The 18,462-nt window shown below is 47.8% G+C and overlaps 1 protein-coding gene across 16 annotated transcripts in view; it reads left to right on the top strand.

The window, feature by feature from the left end:
- STYXL1 (serine/threonine/tyrosine interacting like 1) overlaps positions 1 to 18,462 on the top strand; it is a 56,313-nt gene that overhangs the window by 15,981 nt on the left and 21,870 nt on the right. For 4 of the 16 annotated variants that reach the window (XM_032255012.1, XM_032255025.1, XM_032255015.1 and 1 more), the window contains exons 2-4: positions 1,983 to 2,086; positions 4,843 to 4,904; positions 11,015 to 11,156. In XM_032255012.1, coding sequence (XP_032110903.1) covers positions 1,983 to 2,086; positions 4,843 to 4,904; positions 11,015 to 11,156 — 308 coding nt within the window. Of the gene's footprint in view, positions 1 to 1,979; positions 2,087 to 4,842; positions 4,905 to 11,014; positions 11,157 to 18,462 lie in introns of those variants that run through there. The other 12 variants (XM_032255011.1, XM_032255010.1, XM_032255014.1 and 9 more) reach the window with 7 other exon arrangements.

The raw sequence follows: 18,462 nt of genomic DNA, 5'->3' as shown, positions 1-18,462 counted from the left end.
GTGACTGTTGGGATCCCTAACACAGGCAACCTGTGCTGGCCGCTGCAGTGTCGTATCCAGCTCTCAGTGGAGCCACACCAGGCTCCTTTGGACTCTCCCAGGGACTGCACTTGCCCCTGCCCCCAGGAGAATGTCCTTATCCTCTGTTTCACCCTCTCTCCCTCTTCCTCTTGTCCAGCCTCCTGTCTCAGTTTAGCAGTCCCATCCTTAACAACCCTTGTCCCATTCCTCCAACTAGGTGAGAACTTCGTCTTAGGTACTCCTGTGACAATGGATCCTACTTTTTTTTTTTTTTTTTTTTGGAGGTGGAGTTGCTCTGTCACCCAGGATGGAGTGCAGTGGTGCAATCTTGGCCTACTGCAACCTCTGCCTCCTGGGTTCAAGCAATTCTCCTGCCTCAGCCTCCCAAATAGCTGGTTTTACAGGTACATGTGACCATGCCCAGCTAATGTTTGTATTTTTAGTAGAGATTCGTTTCACCATGTTGGACAGGCTGGTCTTGAACTCTTGACCTTGGGTGATCCGCCCACCTTGGCCTCCTAAAGTGCTGGGATTACAGGTGTGAGCCACCACGCCCAGCTGATCCTTTTATTATTATTTTTTTTTCCCCTAAGACAGAGTCTCACTCTGTTGCCTGGGCTGGATTGCAGTGGCATGATCATGGCTTACTGTAACCTCACCTCCCAGGCTCAAGTGATTCTCCCACCTCAGCCTCCAGAGTTGCTGAGGCCAGAGGCATGTGCCACCCACACCTGGCTAGCTTTTAAAATTTTTTTGTAGAGATGGGTCTCACCATGTTGTCCAGGCTGGTCTTGAACTCCTGGGCTTGAGCAATCCCCCCACCTTGGCCTCCTGAGTAGCTGGGACTGCAGGTGTACACCACCATGCATAGCTAATTTTTATCACAGGGCCTTGCTATGTGGTCCAGTTTGGTCTTGAACTCCTGGGATCCAGCTGTCCTCCTGCCTAGGCCTCCCAAAAGTGCTGAGAATACAGGTATGAGTCACTATGCGTGGCCTCAGGATCTTTTATAGTGCTCTTACCTCTTGCAGCTCTTTTCCCAAGTGTCTGCATTTCATGCTAGACCGTAACCTCTATGAAGGCAAGTTTGTTTACCATAGTTATTTCCAATGCCTGGGACATCGTAGGTGCTCAGTAATTATTTGCTAAATGAACAAATGAATTGGCAGCTGTTTCACAGCTCATGTGATATGTATATGGCTCAGATATGTTGTATTCAAGATTTTATTCTCCTCTGTCCACATTTCACTACACTTTTTTTTTTTTTTGAGTTGGAATCTTGTTCTGTCGCCCAGGCTGGAATGGAGTGGCACGATCTTGGCTGTAACCTCTGCCTCCTGGGTTCAAGTGATTCTCCTCCCCCAGCCTCCTGAGTAGCTGGGGTGATAGGTGTGTGCCACCATGCATGGCTAATTTTTTTTTTTTTTTTCTGCCTCAGCCTCCTGAGTAGCTAGGACTATAAGTGCTCACCACCATGACTGGCTAATTTTTGTATTTTTAGTTGAGACAGGGTTTCACCATGTTGGCCAGCTGGTCTTGAACTCCTGACCTCCGGTGATCCACCTGCCTTAGCCTTCCAAAGTCCTAGGATTACAGGTGTGAGCCACCGCACCCTGCCAAATTTTTTTGTATTTTTAGTAGAGACAGGGTCTTGTCATGTCGGCCAGGCTGGTCTCAAACTCCTGGCCTCAAGTGATCCACCTGCCTCAGCCTCCCAAAGTCCTGGGATTACAGGCATGAGCCACCATGCCTGGCTAGATGCGTTGTATTTAAGATTTTATTCTCCTCTGCACACATTTCACTCCACAGTTTTGAAGCATTCCTGATCACTTACATGATTACTGTCATCTTTGTTTGAAGGATGTTAAAAAAAAGAGCTGAATTCAATATATTACTTTGTGATCACTCATCTAAAATAGAAAGAGGTGTGTTACACTGTGCATTCTAATTCTTCCCAGTAGGATGCCTCGTTTGGTTTTGTGTGAACCGACAGAACTTTACAACATCCTGAACCAGGTCACAAAACTATCCAGATTAATAGAACCCAACTATCTCTGTTTATTGGGTAAGTACTTGGGGAAAAAAACGGGGGCTGGTGAACACAGTGTCCTTCAAATATTATTTTTGATGAGTTAAACTTTTGGGAGGGGGAATTAATGACTTTAGAACAGGGGTCCCCGGACCAGGTGAGGGGGCACACGCCTGTAATGCCGGCACTTTGGGAGGCCTAGGTGGGTGAATCACTTGAGGCCAGGAGTTCAAGACCAGCTGGGCCAACAGGGCAAAACCCCATCTCTACTAAAAGTATAAAAAAATTAGCCAGGCATGGTTGTGCACACCTGTAATCCCAGCTACTCGGTGTAGGGCTATTGGCCCCACAGGGTTGTGGGGTGTCCCCTGTAGCTGTGCCGAAGCGCAGGATCCAAGAAATGAGACAGGACACAGAAAAACTGGAAAAAAGCAGCTGGGCTCGGGGGTTGGGGAGGGGGGCGCTGCGCCACCTATGTGCAGAGACAGGTGAGGCCCCGAACGTCCAGAAGCATCTGTATTTATTGGGTACAAGGCAGGGGGAAGGGTCGTGAGTGAGGTCATCTATAGGCTTAATGATAGGACATACATAATCATGTGAGTAGCAGGTGAGAGGGCCACCCCATTATGTCACCTGGGTAGAGAGGTGTGCCGTGCACAGTAGGGGGCCGTGTAGAAAAAAGGGATCCACCCCCATTAGGTCACCAAGAGAAGGAGGTGGGCTGTGTGCAACAGGTGTCGTGCGCAACACTTCTTATCTGGGGGCTGGAGACTTCAAAGGATTTCTAATAGAAGGATACTGTAAGCCAATGCAGTGGGGGCTGACAGACTTGTGCTTTTCTCTAAGATATTTATGGGAGGATGATTTGAGCTAGCGCAGAAGCCTGAAAAGGCTGACAGGGTGTACGGCCGCCGTGACTGGTCACACCAGAGGGGTTCTTCTCCCTCGGCTATTTCCAGCATCTCAGGCCTGAGGCCTACTTTCCACAGGAACTGGATGCAAGGCACTACAACTCCTTTATCGGGAAGAGAGGCTCTTGCTCCAAGCCTGCCATACAGCGTATGCCCTTTCAGGCAGGGACGCCACCGCCTGGGTCTTTGGTTCTTGTCCTGGTCTGGCTGTTTTCCTATGTACTGCTTCTGTTCTGTGACTGCTCTAGGCATTCCTCTTACTATAAACTACTATATGGTTATATAGAAGGATTCTATAAATCAGCACTAAATGTGTCGGTACAGCTCCCAATACAACACCTATAAAATTATATAGAAAGATTATATAGAACTAAGTACGCTAGATATAAGTACTAAGTGTGATTATACAAGCTAGGTATATGTAAGCAGTAAGTTATACTTCAGGCACTAATACTATGATTATATATAAAGGATTATATGAAGGAAATAACTGAGTAATAACACTTTAAGATATTCTTCGGGCACTAATTGTGCCTGGGGTTTGCACACGCTCCTTCCTCGGTGCCCATGTGGGGGGTTATCCACACTCGGGAGGCTGAGGTGGGAGAATTGCTTGAACCCGGGAAATGGAGGTTGGAGTGAACCAAGATCGCACCACTGCATTCCCAGCCTGGGCAACAGAGTGAGACCCTGTCTCAAGAAAAAAAACCAGGGGTCCCCAGCCCCCAATACCAGTCTGTGGCCTATTAGGAGCCAGGCTGAACAGCAGAAGGTGAGCAGCAGGGAAGCCAGTGAAGCTTCACCTGTAGTTACAGCCACTCCCCATTGTTCACATTCCTGCCTGAGCTCCGCCTCCTGTCAGATCAGCTGCAGCATTAGATTCTCATAGGAGTGTGAACCCTACTGTGAACTGCAGATGCCAGGGATGTAGGTGGAATGCTCCTTATGAGAATCTAATGCCTGATGATCTGTCACTGTCTCCCATCACCCTCAGATGGGACTGTCTAGTTGCAGGAAAACAAGCTCAGGGATCCCATTGATTCTACGTGGTAATGAGTTATAGAATTATTTCAATATATATTACAATGTCATAACAATAGAAATAAAATACGCAAAAAATGTAATGCGCTGGAGTTATCCCCAGTTCATCCCCAACCCCACTGTCCTGTTCTGTGGAAAAATTGTCTTCCACGAACTGGTCCCTGGTGCTTTTAAAGAGGCTGGGGATTGCTGCTTTAGAAAGCTGTTGAGAGGCCAGGTGCGGTGGCTTATACCTGTAATCCCAGCGTCTTGGGAGACCAAGGCAGGAAAATCGCTTGAACCTGGGAGGCAGAGGTTGCAGTGAGCTGAGATCATGCCACTGTACTCCAGCCTGGATGGGGATTTAGTGTGAGCTCACTTCAAATTTGATTTCTTTCTTCCCCTCTCTTCCTCCCTCCCTTGCTTCCTCCATTTCTTTATTTATTTGAGACAGAGTCTTGCTCTGTTGCCCAGGCTGGAGTGCAACGGCATGATGTTGGCTCTCCTCAACCTCCACTTGCCAGGTTTAAGTGATCCTCTTTCTTCAACCTCCTGAGTAGTTGGGATTACAGGCATGCGCCACCACGCCCAGCTAATTTTTGTATTTTTAGTAGAGATGGGGTTTTGCCATGTTGACTAGGCCTCCTGGCCTCAAGTGATGCGCCTGCCTCAGCCTCCCAAAGTGTTGGGATTACGAGGGTGAGCCATCGCGCAGCCCTGCATCTCAAGTTTTAAACCAACAATGACTATCCCTTAGCTGCCCAACAAATAGATGTCGATGATGATGGAAGTCCTCTAAGTAGTTATGGTCATATGTTCCTTTGCAAATTCAGTTCTTACTTAAACACTTTTCCTTTCCAGATGTCCGTTCCAAACGTGAATATGACGAGAGCCACGTGATTACAGCCCTTCATGTGAAGAAGGTACATGGGCAGAGGCAGGCTGGCTACCCTGCAGCCAGGTGGGGAATAAGGGGAGGTTTTACCCTCAATCCAGCGGGCAGCAGAGGCTGGACTGATTTCTCTGCGTCCACCGTGGTGGTCTTCCACACCTCTCACTCTCACACATTTTCTCAGGTATCCTCCCATCCCCCGATATTTATCAACACTTCATTAGACAAATATTGATTTTTTTTTTTTTTTTTTGAGACAAGTGTCTTGCTCTGTCACCCAGGCTAGAGTGCAGTGGCACGATCATAGCTCACTGCAGCCTTTAACTCCTGGGCTTGGCCGGACACAGTGGCTCACATCTGTAATCCCAATACTTTGGGAGGCCAAGGTGGGTGGATCACCTGAGGTCAGGAGTTTGAGACCAACCTGGCCAGCGTGGTGAAACCCCGTCTCTACTAAAAATACAAAAATTAGCTGGGTGTGGTGGCTCACGCCTGTAATCCCAGCTACTCGGGAGGCTGAGGCAGGAGAAATCACTTGATTTCTCGGGAGCTACTCAGGAGGCGGAGGTTGCAGTGAGCTGAGATCACACCATTGTACTTGAGCCTGAGTGACAGAGTGAGACTTGGTCTCAAAAAACCTCCTGGGCCCAAGCGATCCTATCCTGCTCAGCCTCCAGAGTAGCTGAGACTACAAGGGGCTGCTACCATGCCTGGCTAATTTTTGGATTTTTTGTAGAAATGGGGTTGCACTGTGTTGTCCAGGCTGCTCTTGTACTCCTGGCTCTAGCTGTCCTCCCACCCTGGCCTCCCAAAGTGCTGGCATCACATGTGTGAGCCTCCAAGCCTGGCCAGATATTGATTTAATTCCTTGATGTGCCAGGTACTATTCCAGACCTTGGGGATACAATAGAATACAACAGCCTGAGCTCATTGTCCCTGCCCTCATGGAGCTTTCTCTCTTTTTTTCTTTTTAGTTATTTTTTCTGTTTTTATATTTATTTTTGGAGTTTTATTTTTTAAAGTAATTTTCAGGGAAAGGTCTTGCTCTGTCACCCGGGCAGGGGTGCAGTGGCACAATCATGGCTTGAACTCCTGGGTTCAAGCCATCCTCCCACCTCAGCCTCCTGAGTAGCTGGGACTACAGACTTCTGCCATTAAGCAATTTTTTTTTTTTTTTTTTTTGAAACAGGATCTTACTATGTTGCCCAGGCTGTCACAGACCTTCTGTTCTAGTCACCAAACACACAATAAACCCCAGAGATAATAGGCTATAATCCAAAGATGAAAACCCTTCCCTTTTTTCCTTCCCATCCTATCCCATCTTCCCTTCCCCCTCCTGAGAAGTGGACAGAGCCCTGCGGTCACCGTGTCCCCTACTACAGTGAGAACTTCTCCCCACACCTCCAGGGTGTCTTCTTCCTCAAGTCATGGCGAAGCGTGGCTGCCGTCACCCAGGATCCGTCTCTGTCCTCCTCAGTCCTGATCACATTCTCTGCCCTTCACTTGGAGGTTCCCTTTGACTTCTCTGTTATTTTCTATCTCTTTGGTTCACCTTCATTTTCTTTTTTTCTTTTTTTCTTTTTTCTTTTTTTTTTTTTTTTTGAGACAGAGTCTCGCCCTGTCCCCCAGGCTGGAGTACACTAGCGTGATCTTGGCTCACTGCAATCTCCACCTCCCGGGTTCAAGTACTTCTCCTGCCTCACCTCCTGAGTAGGTGGGATTACAGTCATGCACCTCCACACCCAGCTAATTTTTTGTATTTTTAATAGAGACAGGGTTTCACCATGTTGGCCAGGCTGGTCTCAAACTCCTGACTTTGTGTTCCATCTGCCTGTTGCCTCCCAAAGTGCTGGGATTACAGGTGTGAGCCCCAGTGCCTGGCCGGTTCACCTGCATTTTCTTCTGCCACCTGAAGATAACTGTTGGTCTGTTCTTGATCTCCATATCTGTCAGGGTACTTACCTGCCAGAGATTTCACTGGAACTTACAGCTGCAATGATGTATGCATGTGCAATCAGCAGTCCTGTCAAGTTTACTTCTGAAATTTTGGGCTGGGCATGGTGGCTTGCACCTCTAATCCTAGCACTTTGGGAGGCCAAGACGGGAGAATTGCTTGAGTCGGGGAGTTCAAAGCCAGCCTGGGCAACATAACAAGACTCCTGCCTCTACAAAAAATTGAAACATTAGCTCAGTGTGGTGGTGCACATCTGTAGTACTGGCTACTTAGGAGGCCGAGGTGGGAGGATAACTTGAGCCCAAGAGGTTGATTGCACCACTGCACTCCAGCCTGGGTGACAGGGCAAGACCCTGTCTCAAAAATAATAAAATAAAATTTTGTCTTCAAAAATTCTCCTTTACTCCCCATTCCCACTGTACTCTTATGCACCCCATCTCTACTCCTTTTTCTACACATAACTCATGGCCAGGGTATATTCCAGGATTTTTTTTTTTTTTTTTTTTTTGAGATCTTTTATTTTTTTTGAGACAGATTCTTGTTCTACCTGCCCAGGCTGGAGTGCAGTGGTGCGATCTCGGCTCACTGCAACCTCCATCTCCCAGGTTCAAGCAATTCTCCTGCCTCAGTCTGCCAAGTAGCTGGGGTTGCAGGCACCTGCCACCATGCCCAACTAATTATTGTATTTTTAGTAGAGATGGAGTTTTGCCCTGTTGGCCAGGCTGGTCTTGAGCTCCTGATCTCAAGTGATCCGCCTGCCTCAGCCTCCCAAAGTGCTGGGATTACAGGTGTGAGCCACCGCACCTGGCCCACCATCTCACTGTTAATCCCCATTAAAGGCGTCTTTCTTCAACCTATTCAGAGCCCCTCTTGGTGTATGGGCCTCTGTTCCCACTGAGCTCAAGTCTGTGCATTTCATTGATTCTGGCGGTACCTCCTGCTCTGGGAAAGAGACATTCTCTCTGCCTCTGCCCCTCAGCGCCTCTCATTTAGGCTGATAGCTCTCACCTTCCCTCCCTAAAGTCCCAGTTTGCAGATTGAGGCCTTCAGGGCATCCCCAGCCCCAGCAGGACAGAAAGGCTCCCAGCTCTGTGTTCTCAGCCCTCTTGCATCTGACCACATCTCTCTCCAGCCTCATCCGCAGTACACATCCACGCTCACTGACGCCTCAGCAGCGCTGTGCTACCACGTTTCCTCACTTCTGTGATGCCTGTGTATCCCATACTGTAACATTTTTTGAAAGCAGGATATGTCCTGCCGTTGATTTGTACTGAATGCTGCTCTCTTACCCAGGCTGGAGGGCAGTGGCGCAATCTCGGCTCAATGCAACCACTGCCTCCTGGGTTCAAGCAATTCTCTCGCCTCAGCCTTCTGAGTAGCTGGGACTATAGGTGTGTGCCACCACACCCGGCTATTTTTTTTTTTTTTGGTATTTTAGTAGAGATGGGGTTTTACCGTGTTGCCCAGGCTGGTCTTGAACGCCTGAGCTCAGGCAATCTGCCTGCCTTGGCCTCCCAAAGTGCTAGGATTACAGGCGTGAGCTACCTCACCCAGCCTGTTTATTTGTTTGTTTGTTTTGTTTTGAGACAGGGTCTCACTCTGTCACCCAGGCTGGAGTGCAGTGGCGCCATCACTGCTCACTGCAGCTTTCAACTCCTAGGATCAAGCAATCCTCCCACCTCAGCCTTCCCAGTAGCTGGGACCATAGATGTGCACCACCATACTCAGCTAACTTGTATTTCTTGTAGAGATGGCGTCTCGCTATGTTGCCCAGGCTGGCCTTGAACTCCCGGGTTCAAGCGATCCTCCCTCCTCAGCCTCCCAAAGTGCTGGGATGACAGGCCTAAGCATAGGCCTGGCCTGATTTGTATTTTTAATATGGTAGTGTCTTTCCCAAAAAGTGGGTGTGGTGAACATCTTTTTTCTGCCCAATATCTCCCCCTTTTTGGGGGCAACTTCTCCCCTCTCTGCCCAAACCGTGGATTTCTAGTGGCATTTTCTAAAATAACATCCTGGCGAGGCGCAGTGGCTTGTGCCTATAATCCCAACACTTTTGGAGGCTGAGGTGGTCTGAGACCACTTGAGCCCAAGAGTTCAAGACCAGCCTGGACAACACAGTGGGACCCCAGAAGGCATTCGTTTACTGCCTTCTTTTTGAGTGTTTGTTGTTGTTGTCGTTTTGAAAAAGAGCTTCATCCTGTCACCCAGGCTCGAGTGCAGTGATGTGATCTCGGCTCACTGCAACCTCTACCTCCTAGGGTCAAGCCATTCTCCTGCCTCAGCCTCAGCCTCCTGAGTAGCCGGGACTACAGGCATGCACCACCACACTCGGCTAATTTTTGTATTTTTAGTAGAGATGGGGTTTTACCCTATTGGCCAGGCTGATCTCAAACTCCTGGCCTCAGGTAATCTGCCTGCCTTGACCTTCCAAAGTGCTAGGATTACAGGCATGAGCCACTGCACCTGGCCTTGTTGTTACTGTTTTGAGACAGGCCTTGCTCTGTCACCCAGGCTGGAGTACAGTGGTACAATCATAGCTCACTGCAGCCTCCACCTCCAAGGCTCAAGCGATCTGCTCACCTCAGCCTCCCGAGTAGCTGGAACTACAGGTGCTACTGTACTCCACACCTGGCTTTTTTGTATCTTCAAATATATATATAGAGAGAGATATAAATTAGCCAGGCGTGGTGGTGTGTGCCCGTGGTCCCAGCCACTCAGGAGGCTGAAGTGGGAGGATCATTTGAGCCCAGGAGTTCAAGGCTGCAATGAGCTATGACTGCACCACTGCAGTCCAGCCTGGGCAACACAGTGAGACCCTGTCTCTAAAGTAACATAAAATCCTAGCCAGGACCCTGGCCGCAGTGATTGGTCATGGGTCTGGGATGAAAGCTGAGCCAATCAGAATTGGAATTAGAGAAGGGTTTCTCTGTCCAGCCTGGTGGTGGAACTGGGAAGACGGGAGTCTGAGCATTGCCAGGGTGTGTGGCTCAAGCCTCTGGAGGAAATCCTCTGAGAAGGGGAAGTCAGTGTGCACGGGGAAGGGGAGAGGGGAGCTCAAAGGAGATCTGGCTTTTTAGGGTCTCTGGGTCCTAAAGTCAGCTTGTTTAGGTTTGGAAACCGGCCGCATCTTTGCCTTGCCTGGAGTGTTATCTGCCAGTAAGTCCCTCTTTTGTGCGCACTCCTGATCAAATTGGTAGTACATCTTGTCATCCATAGTGTCTGGTTTTGTTTTTTTGTTTTTTTTTTTTTTTTTTTTTTTGAGACAGAGTCTTACTCTGTCACCCAGGCTTGAGTCATCATAGCTCACTGCAGCGTTGCAGTGAGCTCCAGGGTTCAAGCCATCCTTCCACCTCAGCCTCCTAGGCAGCTGGAAGTATAGTCATGAGCCACCATGACCAGCCATGTTTGATCTTCCACTTCATCTCATTCCTTCTGCTCACTCATGACTTCTGCTCTACACACTGTCTACTTACTGCCTTCTTTTTGGGTGTTTTCTTTTGTTTTTTTTTTTTGTTGTTGTTGTTGTTTTGGGACAGGGTCTTGTTCTGTCACCCCGGCTGGAGTGCAGTGACACAATCACAGCTCACTGCAGCCTCTATCTCCTGGGCTCAAGTGATCCTCCCACCTCAGCCTCCTGAGTAGCTGGGACTGTAGGAACATGCCACCATGCCTGGCTGATTTTTGTATTTTTTTTTTTTTTTTCATAGAGACAGGGGTCTTGCTGTGTTGCCCAGGCTGGTCTCGAACTCCTGGCCTCAAGCAGTCCTCCTGCCTTGACCTCCCAAAGTGCTGGGATTACAGGCACAAACCCCCACATCCAGTCTGGTGCTTCTAGATTCAGTTTCCCATGCCAGACACTCTCACTATGAGAAAGGATGTCACAATTCAATTGACCACAGTTTCTCTGACACCAGGGTACCTAACAGGCTGTGGACCAGTCAGCAGACCAGCCGTTCTTTGGTCAGGTACTTCTCTCTGGTCCAGTCAGCTGTGGTCAGCTTTTATCAGAAGGGGACATAGTTGCGGAGGGATTTAACAGACTTTCCATCCACTGTCTCAGTGCTTCTGTACCTGTGTCTGTAGTCAGGCGAGAGAGTGCAGCCTTAGCTCCCCCCAGTGCTGGTATGCAAGGAGTCTCTGCTCAACCAAACCTGCCCACCAACAGGCCTCTCTCGTGTCTTTTTAAGAAAATGAATGAATATCTTCTCCCAGAGTCTGTGGACCTGGAGTGTGTGAAGTACTGCGTGGTATACGATAACAACACCAGCACTCTGGAGGTGCTCTTAAAAGATGACGATGATGGTTCAGACTCGGATGGTGCTGGCAAAGGTGGGTTTTCTGTGACAGCAGCAAGAATAATAGTAACGGCTGTTGGACAAATCTGTTATAGGACCAAAAGGTTTGTATGCCTGTGGCGGGGGAACAGGCCAGTTACACTTAGACAGCAGGGTTTGCATCAGAGAAAGAGCTTCATGATCATAGGAGATGGGAGGAGGCCCTCAAATCCATCTCCCCAAGGAGCTGTGGAATGGGTTTTGTTGGTGATGGTGGTGGTTTTTTGTTTTGTTTTGTTTTGTTTTTTGAGACGGAGTCTTGCTCTGTTGCCAGGCTGGAATGCAATGGCACTATCTCTGCTCACTGCACCTTTGCAACCTCTGCCACCCTGGTTCAAGTGATTCTCCTGTCTCGGCCTCCCAAGCCACTGAGACTACAGGTGCACGCCACCATGCCTAGCTAATTTTTGTACTTTTAGTAGAGACAGGGTTTCACCATGTTGGCCAGGATGGTCTCAATCTCTTGACCTTGTTATCTGCCCACCTCAGCTTCCCAAAGTGCTGGGATTACAGGCGTGAGCCACCGCACCCGGCCAGAATGGGGCTTTTAAGGGGATTGGGGAGGGTGAGGGGCTGGAAAGTTGGGGTTATTGATTGGTCGAGGAAAGGGAATGAAGTCATTGGGATGTGAAAACTGCGTTCTTTGGTGAGTCAGCTCTTGGGGGGCCCTTCAGACCAGCTGTCAGTGGTTTCATCGGTGTGCAGGACCTGAAATAATATCTCCAAGGGAAAACAGTGTTTCATGACATTCAAGTTGTTATCTACAGAGCAGGGAAGGGGAACTGTGTTCTTGTAACAGGGTCTGTGTGATTCCAGGACAATCGGCATCAAGCAGCTGTGAGCAAGGAGGTTGCAGAGCAAGCAAGGCGACCTAGTCAGGAAGGCTGAAGGTGTTGCCAGCTGCGCTTATTGTCATTTGTTTCCCTACTTCCTTTCCTGATTAATTTCAGAACGTTTACGGGGACAGTTTCACGTGTGCCATGCGCCAGGAAGCAAGTGCTTCACCTGGATCTGTTCACGTAGTCTGCAGAACAACTTAGAGGGATGCTAACATCAAGAGCTGTGAGGGTGCCAGGCCCAGTGACTGATACCTGTAATCCCAGCACTTTGGGAGGCTGAGGCAGGAGGATCACCTGAGCCCAGGAGTTCAGGACCAGTCAGAGTGATATGCTGAGATCTGGCGCCCAGCTCATTCATTCCCTTTTTTGTAGGGACTGGGTCTTGTTGTGTTGCGTAGGCTGAGACTTCAGCTTTTAAAAGTGTGTGGACATATTCTTAAACCATCACGCCTGTAAGTGGTGGGGCCAGGATTCAAACCCAGACCTTTCGGCCCTGTCTTGTCTCCTGGGGATTGGGAGCGTGCAGCCCCGAGTCAGAGCAATAAAGCGCGGTCAGTTCCAGTGTGCCCCATTGAACCTCTGAGGCTCTGCTGTGTTCTTCATGAGCCCCTAGTTTTGGGCTGACCGCTGGGAGCTCTGCTTCTAGGAATCAGTAGCCAATGAACATGGTTGTGTGCAGTTACAGAAGCTGGGCGCACTCACACTAACTGCCACTAGGCGGCGCTATGCTCCCACCTTTCATAAGACCAGCGGTCTGGACTTTCTTCCCAGGAGGTCCTTGGCCAGGAAATTCTCCCTCTTTTCCTACTCATCTTCTGGGGCTCTGGTCTGCAATCTTAGGACTGTAGGCTGGACCTTGAAATCCTAGCAGATGGTGCTCCACAGGGATAATTCCCCTTTATGTTCTGTGACTGATCTCACTTTGCTATGGGGCCCCCATTCACAGGAAACCACAACCACGCGGACAACTTGGGCACTGAAGGCGTCTTTTCTTGTTTCAAATGTCATCCTTCAGGTTATTGCAAAGTCTTTGGGGTTACAAGACCATCTCAAGGCTTCTCTGAACACCCCCTCTTTCCTTTTTTTTTTTTTTTTTTTTTGGGTCAGCGTCTCACTCTGTTTCCCAGGCTGGTCTTGAACTCTTGGCTTCAAGGAGTTGTCTTGTATTGGCCTCCCAAAGTGCTGGGATTACAGGCATGAGCCACCATACCTGGCCTGGACTCTGACTTCTGAGCCAGGCCCTGTGGGGGGGGCTTTGGCTCCTGTCTTGACAGCTGCAGATTTTCTCTCAGCCTGGCTGCAGACTCCAGATTCTTCCTCTCAGTGCCATCTCTGACAGGTCCCAGCCACTTAGACCCTCCTCAGCCCCTTCTGGAATTGTCTTTGTCTCCCTGAACAAAAATTCAATATGGAAGCAAAGTTGACCAGGCACGGTGGCTCACACCCATGGTCTCAGCACTTTGTGAGGCTGAGGCATTAGGATCACTTGGAGCCATGAGTTTGAGACCAGCCTGGGCAACATGGCAAGGCCTGGCTCTACCAAAAATACAAAAAAATTTAGGAAGGGATGGTGGTACACGCCTATAGCCCCAGCTACTCAGGAGGCTGAGGCAGGAAGATCACTTAAGCCCAGGAGGTCAAGGCTGCAGTGAGCTATGACTGTACCACTGCATTCCAGCCTGGGTAACACATAGTAAGACCCAGTCTCAAAAATAAATCAATAAAACTTTTTTTTTTATTTTTATTTTTTTGAGACGGAGTTTCACTCTTGTTGCCCAGGCTGGAGTGCAGTGATGTGATCTCAGCTCACTGCAACCTCTGCCTCCTGGATTCAAGCGATTCTCCTGCCTCAGCCTCCTGAATAGCTGGGATTTCAGCCATGTGCCACCACATCTGGCTAATTTTTGTATTTTTAGTAGAGATGGGGTTTTGCCATGTTGTCCAGGCTGATCTTGAACTTCTGACTTCGGGTGATCTGCCTGCCTCATCCTCCCAAAGTGCTGGGATTACAGGTGTAAGCCGCTGTGCCCAGCAGTTTTTTTTGTTTGTTTTTGTTTTTTAAAGAAGTTAGAGTCTATGTTCTTTCCTTTATCCCTTCTCGCTCTCTGAAGTCCATTGCACAATATTCAATATTTCTGTTTCTGGGTTAGAACCTGGCCTCAGGATATTTTGGCTTAAGGATGTCTTGGCTTAGCCCTAATTATGCAAGCTTCCTGTCACATATATCTAATTCGCATGCAGTCTAATTGTGATTCTGCTGATTGATGAAGGCGTTTTAGATTAAATTGATGTCAAAACCGCAGTGAGATATCATTCACACCCACTAGGATGGTCATAATCAAAGAGACGGATAATAAGAAGTGGTGTTGAGAACATGGAGAAATTGGAAGCCTTATACATTGCTAACCACAAAGTAAAATGGTGCAGCCACTGTGGAAAATAGCTTGGTGTTTCTTCAGAAGGTTAAGATATAGACCCCAAAGAAATGAAAACACAATTACACCAAAGCTTTTACATGAATGTTCATAGCAGTGTTACTCATAATAGCCAAAAGGCACGAGCAACCCAAGTGTCTATCAGTACTTAATTGGGTGGAACAGAATGTGGTCTGTCCACATAGTGGAATATTACTCAGCCATAAAAAGGAATGAGGCTGAGTGCAGTGGCTCACACCTGTAATCCCAGCACTTTGGGAAGCCAAAGCAGGCGGATCACCTCAAGTCAGGAGTTCAAGACCAGCCTGGCCAACATGGTGAAATCCCGTCTCTACTAAAAATCCAAAAACTATCTGGTCGTGGTGGCAGGTGCCTATAATCCCAGCTACCCAGGAGGCTGAGGCAGGAGAATCGCTTGAACCTGGGAGGCGGAGGTTACAGTGAGCTGAGATCATGCTATTGCACACCAGCCTGGGTGACAGAATGAAATTCCATCTCAAAAAAAAAAAGAAAAAGGAATGGGCTGGGCATGGTGGCTCACGCCTGTATTCCCAGCTCTTTGGGAGGCCGATGTGGGCAGATGACCTGAGGTCAGGAGTTCAAGACCAGCCTGGCCAACATGGTGAAACCCCATCTGTTTAAAAAGTAAAAATAAAAGGGGATGAAGTATTGGCATCTGCTATAATGTAGATGAACACTGAAGAGATCATAGTGACAAGTCAGATGCAAAATATCACATATTATTCCATTTATATGAAAAGTCCATACATAATAGGCAAATCCATAGAAATGAGTGGTTAAGTGGAGCTGGGAGTTTGGGGAAAAACAGAGGGGTGACTGCTTAGTGGTACAGGGGTGATAAAAATGTTCTAAAGTTAGGCCAGGCACTGTGGCTCACACCTGTATTCCCAGCACTTTGAGAGGTGGAGGTGGGAGGATTGCTTGAGCCCAGGAGTTCAAGACCAGCCTGGGCAACATAGTGAGACCCCATCTTAAATAATAAAAATATAAGAAAATGTTCTAAAATAGATTGTAGGGATGGTTATACAACTTCAAATATACTAAAAGTCCCTGAATTGTATATTTTTTCCAGTTTTAGATTCAGGGGTACATACGCGATTTTGTTACAGGGGTATATCATGTGTTGCTAAGGTTCGAAGTTTGATTGAACCCATCACCCGGGTAATGAGCATAATACACAACAGGTATATATAATAGGTGCCCGTAGTACACAGTAGGTACCCATGTGCCGCTGGGCATGGTGGCACATGCCTGTAATCCCAGTTACTCAGGAGTCTGAGGCAGGAGAATTTGCTTTTTGTTTTTTATTTTTTTTCAATTGAGACAAAGTTTTGCCCTTTTGGGTCAGGATACAGTACAGTGATGTAATCTTGGCTCACTGCAGCCTCCGCCCCCTGGGTTCAAGTGATTCTCCTGCCTCAGCCTCTCAAGTATCTGGGATTACAGGCACCCACCACCATACCCAGCTAATTTTTGGTATTTTTAATAGAGATGGGGTTTCGCCACGTAGGCCAGGCTGGTCTCAAACTCCCGGCCCAGGTAGTTCGCCTGCCTCAGACTCCCAAAGTGCCGGGACTACAAGTATGAAGTCACTATCCCCGGCCCCAGTAGGTAGTTTTTCAACCCCTGTCCCCCTTTCTTCTTCCTCCTGGTATTCTTCAGGGGTCTGTTGTTTGCATCTTTCTTTCTTCCTTCCTTCTTTTTTTTTTTTTTTTTTTCATTTTTTAAGACGAAGTCTCGCTCTGTTGCCCAGCTGGAGTGCAGTGGCATGATCTCAGCTCAGTGCAACCTCTGCCTCCCAGATTCAAACCAATTCTCCTGCCTCAGCCTCCCGAGTAGCTAGGATGACAGATATGCGCCACCACACCTGGCTGATTTTGTATTTTTGGTAGGGATGGGTTTTCACCATGTTAGCCAGGCTGGTCTCGAACTCCCGACCTCAGGTGATCCACCCACATTGGCCTCCCAAAGTGCTGGGATTACAGGCATGAGCCACCACATCTGGCCATCTGCATCTTTATTTCTATATGTACCTGATGTTTAGCTTGTGCTTATAAATGAGAACATGTGGTATCTGGTTTTCTATGTCTGTGTTAGTTCCTTTAGGATAATGGCCTCCAGCTGGAGGTGCTGCAGAAGACATGATTCTGTTCTTTTTTTTATGGCCGCATAGTATTCCATGATACCTGTGTATCACATTTAAAAAATCCAATCTGGGGCCGGGCATGGCAGCTCATGCCTGTAATCCCAGCACTTTGTCAGGCCGAGCTGGGTGGATCACTTGAGGTCAGGAGTTTGAGATCAGGCTGGCTAACATAGTGAAACCCCGTCTCTACTAAAAATGCAAAAATTAGCCCAGCATGGTAGCACATACCTGTAATCCCAGCTACTCAGGAGACTGAGGTAGAAGAATTGCTTGAACCTGTTAAAATGTGTGTGCTGAATGAAAAGACCCCCCAAACTGGATTTATGTGAGCAACATGGCTGTTTATTCACCTGGGTGCAGGTGGGCTGAGGCCAAAAAGGGCATCAGCAAAGGCGGAGGGATAGAGGTTGGTTTTATGGGTTTGGGTGGGCAGTGGAAAGTTACAGTTTAGGGTGATTTTTTGCAGGCTGGGAGGGGATCGTAGGGTGTAGAGTAGGGTCCTAGGGTTGTCTCAGGTCGGTTACAAAGTCCAATAGCCTTATCAATTAGGGCCAGAATAAGGAACAATAGAGAATGTCTCAAAGTTAAGTGGACGCCACAGGGGTTGATCATTTTTTCCTCTTTTCATGGTGTTCGTATTGCTTTAGATTTTCCAGGAACTCATCTGGGGTGTCCGTGCAGGTCACAGAGGGTAACATGGCGTCCATAGCACTGTCAGTCAGCCTAAAAGACCTTACAGAACCCAGGGAGGTGGAGGTTGCATTGAGCCAAGATTGTGCCATTGCATTCCAGCCTGGCAACAAGAGTGAGACTCCATCTCAAAAAAAAAAAAAATCCACTTGCTCGTTGGCGGGCCCTCGGGTTGCCCGTATGTGTTTGCTGTTGTGAATAGCGCTGCAGTGGGCACACGGGTGCAGGCGTCCTTTCGGCATTACAAGGTATCTTCCTTTGGATGTGTACGTGGTAATGGGATTGCTGAGTTGAAGGGAAATTCTTTTTTTTTTTTTTTTTGAGATGGAGTCTCCCTCTGTTGCCAGGCTGGAGTGCAGTGGCGCAATCTCAGCTCATTTCAACCCCTTCCTCCCGGGTTCAAGTGATTCTGGTGCCTCAGCCTCCTGAGTAGCCGGGACTACAAGGCACACGCCATCATGCCCAGTTAATTTTTATATTTTTAGTAGATATGGGGTTTCACCATGTTGACCAAGATGGTCTTGATCTCTTGACCTCGTGATCCACCTGCCTCAGCCTCCCAAAGTACTGGGATTACAGGTGTGAGCCACTGTGCCCAGCCACTTGGTAGTTCTGTTTCTGGTTCTTTGAGAAAGAAATCTCCAAACTCCTTTCCACAGGAGCTGAACTAACTTACATTCCCACCAACAGTATGTAAGTGTTCATTTCATCACAGCCCTGTCAACATCTAATTATTTTTGGCTTTCTAATAAAAGCCATTGACTGGTGTGAGAAGGTATCTCATTGTGGTTTTTATTTGCATTTCTCTGATGATTAGTGATGTTGAGCATTTTTTCGTGTTCATTGGCTGCCTGTATATCTTCTTTTGCAAAGTACCTGTTATATCTTTTGCCCACTTTTTAATAGAGTTGTGTGTTACGGTGTATATATCTATATCTATATCTGTCTCCTAGTATAGGATACAAATATATATCCTGTAAAGGATATATATGTTAAAGGATATAAATATATGTCCTAGGAGATATATATAAATATATATATATATATATACACACACACATATACACACACACATATATACACACACACACATATATACACACACACATATACACACACACATATATACACACACACATATACACACACACATATACACACACACATATA

Source organism: Sapajus apella, unplaced genomic scaffold (assembly GCF_009761245.1).
Source record: "Sapajus apella isolate SASKATOON/1434 unplaced genomic scaffold, GSC_monkey_1.0 scaffold88, whole genome shotgun sequence".
NCBI lineage: Eukaryota > Metazoa > Chordata > Mammalia > Primates > Cebidae > Sapajus > Sapajus apella.
Note: the sequence above shows the minus strand (reverse complement) of the source record. Positions and strands in the feature narration are given on the sequence as shown.